Source organism: Rhinatrema bivittatum, chromosome 12 (assembly GCF_901001135.1).
Source record: "Rhinatrema bivittatum chromosome 12, aRhiBiv1.1, whole genome shotgun sequence".
Lineage (NCBI taxonomy): Eukaryota > Metazoa > Chordata > Amphibia > Gymnophiona > Rhinatrematidae > Rhinatrema > Rhinatrema bivittatum.
This window is the reverse complement of record NC_042626.1, coordinates 36,596,640-36,609,910: the sequence shown is the minus strand read 5'-3', so window position 1 is coordinate 36,609,910 and position 13,271 is coordinate 36,596,640. Positions and strand designations below refer to the sequence as shown.

The window sequence follows — 13,271 nt, the reverse complement described above, 5'->3', positions numbered from 1 at the left end:
GGAGCAGCTCCTCATCCGGCCAGTGTAGCTGGATAAGCGGCAATATTCAGACTTATCTGGCTAAGATAGATGGATATGTTAGAGCAGGTCTAAAGTTAGCCGGATAAACTTATGCAGGTGTATTGAGCGGAGCAGACGTGCCACTAAGTTAGCCAGATATTCTCTGAATACGGCCCTCATACTGTTCATCAGCTTCCCATCACCCATCAACTCCCCATCCCCCTCAAACTCCCCTCTTTCCCTTCACGCTATCATTGGAATACCTTTTATGATTCACTTGTATTTTCCGGTATGTTATTCATGTCATTTTTTTTTTTTGCTCATTCAGTTCTGACCTAAGGGAAGAGAGTAACAGTTCCCCAGAGTTAGTCAAGAAATATTATTAAGCTAGTCCAATAGAAAGGTCTCACCTTCATTTTTTTTGTTCTTTGAGGTTTTTTCATAACCTTGATTTCCTTGAATAGAAGCATTAATGTGTCTGATTTTGAGTAGGTGTGTGTGTGAGATTAGGCATGGATGTGTCTGTGAATGGGTGCAAATGGCACTGATGGCATATGTGGGGACATCTGTTATTGCGAGTGCACAGGCATGCGCCTGGGAAGTGGGCTACAAACTGTTCTCTTTTACACTTCTGCCAAATAAGCAGCCAGTATGTGGTGCGCAGCAGCATTGTACGACTTGGAAAAATGTTTCAGGATGTGATTGTATACATGGTATATATATATTTGGGGGGGGGGGGGGGGAAGGAAGCCTCTTACTTGCCAGGAAATGAGAGACCTCTGGATTTAGAAAGAGGAATCAGATTGAATTAAGTAGGGACAGAAACATTGCAATGGATGCCAGATGAAAACTGCAAGGTTTCTGCATGTTTCCCAATCTTTCTACATACAGTATATCAGGCCTCGACAAATTTCCTCTCAATCTAATGCCAAACCATAAAGTTAGAAGCCAGCAGCTGGGGGTCAAGAGTTAGAGGGGGAAATCCCGCTCTGAGGTCTGCCGCAGCTCCTCTAGGGTCTGATTTTCTAAGGCTGTTTTCTCATTCTGTGCCTACAGGGGAAAATGTTCAGTAAATGAAGCCTTTAATTTCTATATCAATTTAATGACTCCCCCTCTCTCTTAAACATCTCTTTGTCCCCACCAGTCTTCCTCACCCCCTCTCTCTCTTTCTTCCCCATCCTTGTCCCCATAGTCTCCCTCTCTCAATCCTCCTCAACTCCACCAGGCTCTCTCTCATCACTCCAGTCTACAATTGTGTGTGTGTGTCTCTCTCTCTCTCTCATCCCAACAGCCTCCCTCTCTCAAATCTTCCTCATCCCCAAGCCACTCCCACCTGGTCTTTCCTCAGTCAACCATTCTCTTCCTCTCATGCCCAGATAGCTAGTGACACCCCCCCCCCTCCATACATACCCTCCTTCCCTTGCCCAGCCAGCCATCCAGTCATCCCCCTAGCCAACCATCCTCTACCCCCAACTACCAGCCATACTCCACCCAGTTATTCAGTCATCCCCCTCCTTTCTCCTCCTCCCAAACAGCCAGCTGGTCACTCCTCAAATAACCATTCCTTAGCCAGCTAGCCACTCCTGAGCAGTAGGTCACCCTCCCCCCCTCCCCCCCAGCTATCCAGCCATCTGTATTCCCAAACCAGCTAGTTATTCCTGCCTTTTGGCTGTCCCTTCTGCTGATCACCTTGCAGAGAAGGGAACATCTGTTCCCTTCCAGTTAACATCACAGCTCTTAGTGAGTTTGAGCCATGTGGTGTTTTAACTCCTGTACTGGTCTTGCGGTTTAAATTCTCACAAAACTGAGAATCAAGCTGGGAAAGTATGGGCACTATGTGATTGAAACTCACTAAGAGCCACGTGGTGCTGACCGAAAGGGAGAAACTCTTCCCACACTTGTGGCCACAATTGCTGCTTCATCCGGGAATGAAAATCCCAGGTGCTAGGCAGATGTTTCTGGATGCCATGGCAACCTGGCACCCAGGATTTGTAAAGCCCTGCAGTAGATCTCTGGCTTTATTATTATTATTTTCCCCACCAGTAGGGATCTTCTTTGCCACTCTCTTGCCAGTCTGATGTCCAGTGCCATTTGTGCTGCCACTGTGCATGCACCATTCTTTCAGTGAAGAACACATTGCCTTGCATTAGTCCAGAGTCTACCTTCCTCCAGGCTCATACCTTCTTCTGTTACAACCTCCTATTCACTTATGTAGTAGTTTTAGTTCATAGGTATTGGAATGTCTCTGTCATCTCCCCTCCTCTCTTAGGATTAAACTTCCTTCCCCCATCAACCCTGTCACCTATTTCTCAACCATTTTTGACTTGGTTTACTACCTTAGGACCCATTCCCAGCTGCCAGGCTTGTTTGGAAATCATGAGACTTGACTTTTGAATCACCAGATCCTGAGATTCTCACACACTTCTAAATAGTCCTCCCTAATTTGTTCTCAGATCTTTATTTACTCATCCAGTTTTTCCATCTGTCTGTGAGTCAGGGGAGGTATTTAAGATGTAAGTGTTTCCAGGCAAAAGCACCTGTGCCACAGCAATCTTGGTATTTTATCTCAACTCTGATCCAACTGTGCTGGTCGAAGACGTTAATCCTCAAAATTCAGACTAGGAGGCCGATATGCTAAACTTTAACATTTGGCGTTAAAGTGGTATTTAATACGTGCGTTAATGCTTGATGTTAATGAGATGCAAATGAGGCATACATTAATGCAGACAGTAAAATACACGTAATTGCTGGTGGTAACTACAAGAAGGTAACTACACCTTCTTGAGGTGTAGTTAAGTTTTTTATTTTAAGTGTGGTAAATTCGGGCTGTTTTAAGATGCATTCTTTTATGCTGATAGGTAATGAGTTATTTAGCATATTTTTGCTCTCATTACCTTAGATTTTTCATTCCTAACATAGGTTAGTTTCTGCATGTTAATCTTTGTGTTAGCACATTGGCCAATAAGTATTGAAACCATGTTCAGATCAAATCCATAAGGGAACTTTGCGACATTTCAAAAACATAATCTGAAGCGATGATACCAAACGCAAGCATGGAAACAAAGGCAATACTGCTGAAGTACAAGGAGAATCACAGTTATGAGTGTTAATAAGGAAAAATCAAGGTCTGCTCATAAACTTGACTAAAAGTGGTGTCCTGACTTTTTGGACCCTAGTAGTTGATTTGATATGCGACACTCAAGGAATAAGAGACATTTTGACATCTGTGCGTAAGTGGGCCTGCCTGGTTATAGAAGAGAAGTTCCAGATGTGTTTAATATTATACCTGTACCATATTCAGAGTACATAAGTTTCAAAAGCTACATCTGTACAATGAACTGAGTGAGCACCTGTCCTCCTGCCATAGGGAGGTTTATTTCCAAAACTTTGTATATGGGGAAACAGATGTTTACCTACATAAGAACTTGCCTGAAATTACTCTCCCCCCCCCCCCCCCACAGGCCCCCATCACACATGGGTGAAAGTATGCACACTGTGTGCATAATTTTACCCATGGGGAAAAAGGGGCAGAGTTAGGTCAGGGAAGGGAAAGCAAGCAGAGGGATTTCATTTTGAAATCTCCATGTGCACTTTGCACTTGCTTCAAAGCATGGGCAAGGTATGTGGCATTACATTTCCTGCATTCCCCTGCTGGCCTGAATTTTCAAAGGGGTTACTACAGTAATCATCTATTAAGGTGCAAGAAAGAGAAGGCTTCCTGGGAGAATAAAAAAGGACAGGAAAGTTATTGAAGAATTGAATTTTCCTTTCTTCCTGTACTAATTTGGGAACTCTTTTCAAGAGGAACACTATAATTAAACGCCTTCCAGGATCCTCAGCTGGTAGAAATGCTAATCAGATAGTCAGTGCAATCAATGAAGAAAGTAAGGACTCTGAAGTTGACCTTATTATTCATCTTGGAACAAATGACCTTGCTAGAAACAACATCCAAGCCGTACAAAGAGATTTCCAGACTGGGCAAGCAGATTAGGCACATGGTAAAAACTATTGCCCTTTCAGAAGTGTTACCTATTCATGGAAAGGTGAAGGAGTGGCTAAGCCGTATAAATAATTTCAATGCATGGCTTGAAATCCTGGTGTAAGGAATACAGTTTTGGATATATTGGGGGCTGAAGCCTTGTATGGAACAGTAAGAGGCTCTATGTCAAAGGTGGCTTACATCTGCCTGTGGCAAGAAAAAGGATCCTAAGTGAAAAATTCAAATCATATACCATAAGGCATTTAAACTAAAGGATGGGGGTGGCAAAAGGAAATTGAAATGTTACCCCCAACATCTCCAAGAATTGGGTGCAGAAATTAATAAAAAATCAGCTGAATAGGGCAGAAAAGATGACCAAGGAGAGAAGCTGGAAAGCTATGAGCACAAATACCCATAGTCTGGGCAATAAATTTCCAGACCTGCAGGCTCTAATGGTAGAAGTGGATTTGGACATCATTACTGTTATAGAGACATGGTTCACTGAGTCTCATGATTGGGATACGGCCATCCCTGGCTATAACTTGTTTAGGAAGGACAGAGAATACAGAAAAGGTGGAAGAGTAGCTCTTTGTCTGAAACAATATCCAAGCAACTGAAATGCAAGAGACATGGAGTAGAGAAGAAGCATTATGGGCTGTCCTAAAAAAAAAGTAGATGCTGCTCCCATTTACATTGGTGTGGTCTACAGACCTCCAACTCAAACAGGAGAACTGGACAGAGATCTGGTCGAAGACATCCAAAAGGTGGGAAAGAAGGGAGAAGTGTTGCTAGTTGGAGATTTTAATCTGCCAGATGTGGATTAAAGTATCTCATCTGTGGAATTTGCAAGAAGTAAGGGATAGTAGATGCTTTTTAAGGGGCTCTGTTCAAACAAATAGTAATGGAACCCACGAAGGAGGGAGTGTTACTTGACCTGGTGCGCATAAATAAAGGTAATGTCTCAAGTGTCCGAGTGGGTGCCGACCTGAGCACCAGTGATCATCTGACGTTATGGTTTGATATTGCAAACAGGATATAAGAAAACACACAAAGTCCTGAGTTTTGAATTTCACAAATATAGACTTTGTCAAATGGGAATGTTTCTAGAGGAATAACTGGAAGACAGGGAGAAAATGGGTGAGGTGGAACAACAATGGGCCAAACTGAAAGGAATTATTACAAAAGTAACAAATGTATATGTTAGAAAAGTAAACAAAAGTAAGAGGAAAAAGAAACCAATCTGGTTCTCAAAGGAAATGGCTAAAAAAGTAAAGGCAAAAAGAATAGCATTCAAGAAGTATAAAGGATCCCAAAAAGAGGAACACAGGGAAGAATACCTGGTGAAACTGAGGAAGACGAAGAAAGAAATCAGGAAAGCAAAAGGTCAAGTGAAAGAAAGGATTGCCAAAGAGGTAAAGTGACAAAACATTTTTCAGATATATCAGAGAAAGAAGGAAGGTCCGAAGTGGTATAGTGAAATTGAAAGTTGACAAAGAACAATCTGTGGAAAGAGATGATGAAATTGCAGAAATATTAAACAAATACTTCAGTTCAATGTTCACTAAAGAAGACCCTAGAGAAGGACAGTTGCCAGTTAGCCTCACATCGGTGGTGGAAAACTTAATGGAGATGCTGCTGAAGGAAATTATAATGAACTAGCTACAATCTGGTGGATTACTGGACCCGAGGCAGCATGGATTCACCAGGGAAAGGTCCTGTCAGACAAATCTGATTGATTTTTTTGATTGGGTGACTAGGGAATTAGATACTTGAAATGAATCTACTTGGATTTCAGCAAAACTTTTGATACAGTCCCATATAGGAGGCTTGTGGCTAAAATGAGAAGCTTATTGATGAGCACCAAGGTAGTGGCATGGATTACAAACTGGTTGACCGATAGGAGACAGCATGTAATGGTAAATGGAACCTACTCTGAAGAAAGAGCCGTGCTAAGCAGATCGCCACAGGGATCGGTGTTGGGCCCGGCTCTGTTTAATATCTTTCTGAATGACATTGAGGAAGGGATAGAATGTAAAGTATGTCTAATTGCAGATGATACTAAGATCTGCAACAGAGTGGACATGCTTGAAGGAGTAGAGAGAATGAAAAGTGATGTAAGAAAGCTGGAAGAGTGGTAAAAGATTTGGCAGCTGGGATTCAATGGCAAGAACTGCAGTCATGCATCTGGGATGTGGTAATCCAAAAGAGCGGTATGTGATGGGGGTGAAAGACTGATGTGCACAGACCAAGAAGAGGGATCTTGGGATGATAGTGTCTAGGGATCTGAAGATGGTGAAGCAATGTGACAAGGTGGTAGCTAAAGTGAGAAGAATGCTGGGCTGCATAGAGAAAGAGGAATAACCAGTAAGAAAAAGGAGGTGATAATGCTCTGTACAGGTCCTTGGTGAGGCCTCACCTGGAGTATTGTGTTAAGTTCTGGTGCCTGTATCTCAAAAAGGATAGAGACAGGACAGAGGTGGCTCAGAGAAGGGCGACCAAAATGGTATGGGGTCCATACCGGAAGACTTATGAGGAGAGGCTAAAGGATTTGAATATGTTTACCCTGGAAGAGAGGAGGTGCAGGGGAGATATGATATAGACCTTCAGATACCTAAAAGGTTTCAATGATGTATGGATTGTGAACCATTTCCGTTGGAAAGAAAGTAATAGCACTAGGGGTCACGAAATGAAACTACAGAGGGGGTGATTCAGAACCAACATCAGGAAATATTTCTTCATGGGGAGTGTGGTGGAGGCCTGGAATGCCCTTTGAGGAGGTTAATGAAGAAGAAAACAGTCAAAGAATTCAAAGGGGCATGAGATAAACACTGTGGATCTCTAAAGACTAGATGATGGAAATGAGATAAGCGTGCAGGGGGTAATTTGCTGGTACAGCGGTTACTATCCTTAGTAAAAGGCATGGAGATTACCTCCCTTAACCAATATGCTTTGATGCTTTTAATGCAACTGCAACATTGCTCCCTGCTTAGATGGCAGGGGGAAAAGAGGAATTGGATTCATATAACAACTGAGGGTCCCAACTTCCATGGTCTGGGATACTGTTATGCAGATATAAGGGAAAAAGCACAGGACTGCGGTTACTACCCTTAAGCAATACGCCTTGATACTTTTGATGCAATTCCAAAATAGCTCTCTGCTTCAACAGCAGGGGAAAAGGGGAATTGGATTTAGACAGCGACCAACAATGGCCCCGACGTTTACAGTCTGGGGAACTGATAAGTATGGGGGTAACCTGCACAGAACAGCAGCTACTACCCTTAACAGAAGGCATGAGATTACTACCCTTAACCAAGAGGGCTTGATGCTTTTAATGCAACTGCAACAACCCTGCGTCAAAGGAGGGGTGTGGGTCTGTGTGGGGTGGGGGGGGGGGTGGAAGGAAAGAGGATTTTGAATTCAGAGACAACCAACACAAGTTATGACTTTTTTACAGTCTGGAAGCGCAGACATTAGTGAAAAAAACACAGGACTGCTTCTACAGCCGGGTCCATAAGCAAAGCACATCAAAAAAGCTGATACATGGGGTAACCTTCATGGTTTGGTAGATGCTACTATGGAAAGCTTGCTGAGCAGACTGGATGGACTATTGGTCCTTTTCTGCCTTCATTTCTATGTTTTTTTTTCTGCTTCATTTCAATGTTTTTTTTCTGCTTCTGCCTAAAATATTTTTCATTAATGAAAGGAAGGCCATTTCTAAAGTAGTATCTTCTGAGGCTAGATTTTAAAAGGTTAAATCTCATAGTTCTGTCACCTAAGGCCATGGTTTAAAAAAAGAAACACTAGTAACTTTCTCTCACATGTGCCTTTCCTTATGAACTCCTCAGGTTTGCCAAGCAGGTTTGCTCTGCTGTCAGCAGAAGAGCCCAGAAATTCCCAGAAGTCCTCTCCAGTGGAGGGGAACTCATTATCTGCCTATATCCACTTAAAATACATTTTCCGATGCCTTTAAACACATGTGCAAGCACAAAATCCTCTGTCATCCTTCTGGTCTTGTTCAGTCTGTTGTTTTTGTAGTACTGTAGGATGATGGTGTAAATTAATTCCTTCCTGAGAATCTGAAAGCATTATACAAATCTAGAAGTATCATACCTGCAGTGAAAAGAGGGTCTTTAAATCCAGCATAATAATTACTTGGTATGCCACCATCCCCATTTAAAATGAGGGCTGTAATTTGTGCCTGCTTCCGTATTCCATATAATGAGTTCTGAGTAGGGCTTTGAATAAGAGAGTACTAGCTGTTTCCCTGAATGAGTGAGGCCTAAGGTTCATCTCCATCTTCTCAACATTGGACACCAGAGCTGTTAAAATTTTAGATATCTGATGTTAGGGCTAATGGTAGAAGCTCGGAATTTACTGCAACAGTTTTCAGTCCAGTTCTTGGGAGCACCCTACCCAGTCAAGTTTCTAGACTATCCATAATGAATATTGAGTCTAAGAACCAGGCTGATGAATGCAAATATATCTCATACATATTTATTACAGGGAGCCTGTTAACCAGACTGGCTAGAGTCCTTCTGTGGCCTGGACTGAGATCCATTGACCTACAGGCTTAAAAGAGTGTGTTAAAGACCTCTGACAATGAGTCCCATTCATTTTGTGGCAGCAGTAAATCTATGCGAAAAACAGTTCTCCCTGTGACTACTACTTGAATGGAATGAATGGGCGTTGCTTTTATCGATTATTTCATCTTTCTTTCATGCTTCTTTCCCTTGGATCAAACTTCTACCAGCTAGTGAGGATGCCCTCTTCTCCTTAGCCCTGCCTTACTTCTTCTGCTCAACATAAAACCCACTTTGACCTCTGCTTTTATGTTTTGTTTCCCCCCATCATTTACATTGATTTTGTTTGCTGGAATAAGTTTATGATTCTGTTTTATTATAAGATGGTCCTGTTTGGTTTAATCACTGTACTGAGACATAGTTAAAGAGTTTTAAGGGTTTTAACAGCAATCATGCTAAAATGCTTTGGTCACATTTCTTTCTTTCTGGCTATTTCTACTTTTTTTTTTTTCTGGGGGGGGGGATTCGTTAAGGAAAATATTGACTTCTGTTTTGTGACTTGGTTTTTTGGGATGAACTGTCTCACTGCTGACTTCATGACGTTGAACTTATGTGCATTTGTCAAACTAGGTTACAAACTTTTCTTTAAAAACCTTTTGTAGAACATGACCAGCAGTTTACAATTTTCTTCAGGATTGGATGCAGCAACATCTGTAGTTAATCTAGGCATGTGGTAGAACTGTTTATCGGAGATATAATGGTTATCTAACTGTATAATACTAGGTCCACTTTGGGAGGAATTAACCAGCTTGCATATACTTGTTAAAAGCAAACAGATATTTTTGCACATTGAGGTAAATTTTTGAAAGCATATTTGGGATTTATGCATGTAATATAAGAAATTAAGGGTTGATTTTCAAAAGCATTTACACACTTAAAACTGGGTTTTACATGTATAAATGCACTTTATCAATGTAATTGGACTTTAGAAAACTGCTACAATATTATGTTTCATTTACATGCGTAACATCTTTGAAAATTCACCTGTTTACAGCTAGATTTGCTGAACCTGTGTTGTTGGATTTTCAGTCACCCAGCAGTGTGTGTTTTGGGGGCATGCATGCATTTTTAAAAACATCTCTGCATAGCTAAAGTGCATATATGCTATCATTTGAAACACCTTAAAGTATGCATGTACTTATTATCTGCATAACAATTCTATCTGCAAACACGAACTATGAGGACTTTGTGTTTGAATATCATATTGGTTTGTCTGGAATGAAAAATACATGTCAGTCAAGGACCCTAGTCTAAATGTCTTTTAAAGTCTGTCTTTCATGGTATTGGAACAGCTGAGAATGCATCATGTAAGGAAGGGGTTTTGTACATTAACAGGACCAAAAAACAAGAAAGGAAATTAGTGATTTGCACTAAATATTAAAGTCTGTCCCTCCCTCCCTTTTTCACAGTACCCCCCAAAATCATAGAGATCTCTTCAAACATTGCTGTCAATGAAGGCAGCAACATCAGCCTCAAATGCATAGCAGTGGGTCGACCTGAGCCAACAGTCAACTGGCGACATCTATCTCCGAAAGGTAAGAGTATCTACTCTATCCGAGGGGAATGATGGGATGGCTTTCTTCCCCAGAAGATGATTATGTAAGTGCACTCTAATCAGAGTACATTCTTAGATATAGTAAATCTCTATTCCCTATCTCTTTAAAAATATCATTTCAGCTTAATTCATTAATTGTGGACCAATGATAACTATTTGTGCCCTATATGTAGATTCTAGGTATGTATTTTTAGTAGATTAGTCTTTATTTCTCTTTAGATAGTTCCAGCTTCTGTTGTGTATCTTTGCTTATTATATCTTGTAAGACACAACAGAAATGAATTGCTATCTTAGAGATCCATTTTCCTAAAAGTCCTGCTATTGGCATATGATGAATGAAAGCCATTTTGAAAATTATGCCCATGTTCTAGACTTAAGATCCTTGTATGCTACCAGTTTCTTATTAGGGAATTCTTGACAGCACTCAGTAAGATTCTCCTTGTTATCATAAAAAAAAACAAAAACTACCATCATGCTTGGTCAGACAAATGATCTATCAAGCCCAGTATCCTCCCTCTGACAGTGGCTAATCCTATTGTCTTGGAAGTACCCATTTGTGAAGGAGTATATGTTAAACCCTCCTTAAAAACTTAGGGCCAGGTATTTAGCCTGGTTCACCTTAAGCCACAGACATGAAGGGCATTCCGTTTTGAGGGCATTCTCCTTAGAAGGGGATAAGAAGCTAGGCTGATTGAGAACAGGGAGCTCCCAAGGACAGAAGGAAGTCTAGGGAAAGCTAGTACTGCTTAGGTTTGAAGAACATTGTGATCTTTGCTTTGAAACTGCTAAGGAAAGCAAGACTGTTTCTATTTTGATTTTTCTGTCAATAATCAAAAGTTTTTGAGAGAATTGCCAGCCTGGTTCATTCCTCTGGCAGCCAAAAGACTGCTCACTGTGCCACATATAGTGTGAAAAATGGGATTTCTGCACTAGGCCTTGTACAGGCAGAGAACCACGCCAAAAAGAGAAGGAAAAGAAGAGAATGGTTTTTTTTCTCCTTTCCTGGAGCCTGGCTCTAATTGTGGTCAGAGATTATTTTACAGCAGGTTAATGAGGGTTGCTCCATCTGAAGAAAGGAACTTATATACAGGCCGATACAGTACAGTGCGCTCCGACGGAGCCAAGCCGCACATTTTACTTTCAGAAACTAGCGCCTACCCAAAGGTAGGCGCTAATTTCTTCGGGCACCGGGAAAGTGCACAGAAAAGTAAAAAATAAAAAAAAATAAAAATTTGAAGTCGGCCGGCGGCTGTCGGGTCGAAAACCGGACGCTCAATTTTGCCGGCGTCCAGTTTGAGCCCATGGCTGTCAGCGGGCTCGAGAACCGATGCCGGCAAATTGAGCGTTGGCTGTCAAATCCACTGACAGCTGCCGCTCCTGTCAAAAAAGAGCCGCCGGGCCTCGTTTAAATACAGAATTGCGTGCACAGGAGAGTGGCCTGAGCGCGCGCCGCCCGCTCTCCCACGGACTTTACTGAATCGGCCCGATAGTGAGTCAGAGCCAAACAGACAGGATTTTTTTTTGTTTTGGCTCCTCCTTGAGGGAGGAGACAAAACAAACAAACAAAAGTTTTTGTGAGACTGGAGCCAGGTAGCAGCAGATGCTTGACCTGACAAGGTCAAGCTGAGGGGAAGGTCTGTGAAGGAGTGTATGTTAGACTCTCCTTAAAAGTCCAGGGCCAGGCATTTAGCCTGGTCCACCTTAAGACACAGGCAGAAAGGGAATTCTGCTGTAAGGACATTCTCTTAGAAGAGGATAAGAAACTAGGCCCAGGGAGAACAGGGGCCCCAAAGGAGAAAAGGAAGCCTAGCGGTGCTCAGATTTGAAGTGCACTGTGAACTTTGTTTTGAAACTGCTAAAGTAAACAGAACTGTTTCTATTTTGATTTTTCTGTCTGTAATCAATAAAAGTTTGAGAGAATTGCCAGAGTCCAGCTTGGTTCTATCCTTTGGCAGCTAAAAGACCACTCACAGTGCCACACTATCATATTCAAATGGGGAAGATCAATTTCCTGTTGCGATTCCTAAGTCTACCGGGCTAATAATTGTTAATGGACCTGTCTTCCAGAATCTTGTCAAAGCCTTTTTTAAAATCAGCTATAATTATTTATTTATGTATTTATTTATTTATTAGCATTTGATATTCTGCTTTTTCCTAAAGGTAGGCCCAAGGCGGATTTCATAAAGTAACAAGGTATTGAGTACATAAATAATTGATGCATACATAAATGATGTACAGATATGACGTAGATTGCAAGTAAGTAGCTAAGAAGTAGGGTACATTAGGTAAGAATAAGGAAATGGATGCTTTTGCTATAAATTACATATATATGTACACTGCTCCATGCTTGGCCTCTCTTCCATGTATTGCCTTGTTGCCTTCTCAGGCCTTTTGCTCTAACCTTGCCTTGTACTCTCTCAGACTTGCTGCTTAGTTTTGATTTATAGCCTTTTCAGGCCCTCTATCTAGCCTGCTGCCCTAGGGCATCTGTGTTCCTTGTTCTCTGTTTTGTCTAGTCCTGTCCTTGTCCATCTTGTCTGATCATGCCCCTGTCTGGTCTAATTCTGTCCTTGTAATTAGCCCTTGCTCCAGACCCCAGTCTTGTTTCAGCCTCCAGTCCAGCACAGCTCCAGTCTCCAGTCCTGCTCAGCCTCAGCCTCCAGTCCTGCGGGAGAGGATGATCCCTTGGGTACTAGAGATGTGAATCGTGTCCTCGATCGTCTTAACGATCGATTTCGGCTGGGAGGGGGAGGAATCGTATTGTTGCCGTTTGGGTGTGTAAACTATCGTGAAAATCGTTAAAATCGTGAGCCGACACACTAAAACCCCCTAAAACCCACCCCCGACCCTTTAAATTAAATCCCCCACCCTCCCGAACCCCCCCCCCCAAATGCTTTAAATTACCTGGGGATCCAGCGGTGGTCCAGAACGGTGGCGGTCCGGAACGGCCCCCTCAATTGAATCCTGTTGTCTTCAGCCGGCGCCATTTTGCAAAATGGCCGCCGCAAAATGGCGGCGGCCATAGACAAAAACGATTTGACGCAGGAGGTCATTCCTGACCCCCGCTGGACTTTTAGCAAGTCTTGGGGGGTCAGGAGGCCCCCCCAAGCTGGCCAAAAGTTTCTGGGAGTCCAGCGGGGTTCAGGAAGCGATTTCT

At 42.3% G+C, this 13,271-nt stretch overlaps 1 protein-coding gene across 8 annotated transcripts in view; it reads left to right on the top strand.

The window, feature by feature from the left end:
• LOC115074156 (neurotrimin-like) overlaps positions 1 to 13,271 on the top strand; it is a 1,324,894-nt gene that overhangs the window by 1,163,436 nt on the left and 148,187 nt on the right. For all 8 annotated transcript variants that reach the window (XM_029573369.1, XM_029573367.1, XM_029573373.1 and 5 more), the window contains one exon: positions 9,969 to 10,094. In XM_029573369.1, coding sequence (XP_029429229.1) covers positions 9,969 to 10,094 — 126 coding nt within the window. The remainder of the gene's footprint in view (positions 1 to 9,968; positions 10,095 to 13,271) is intronic.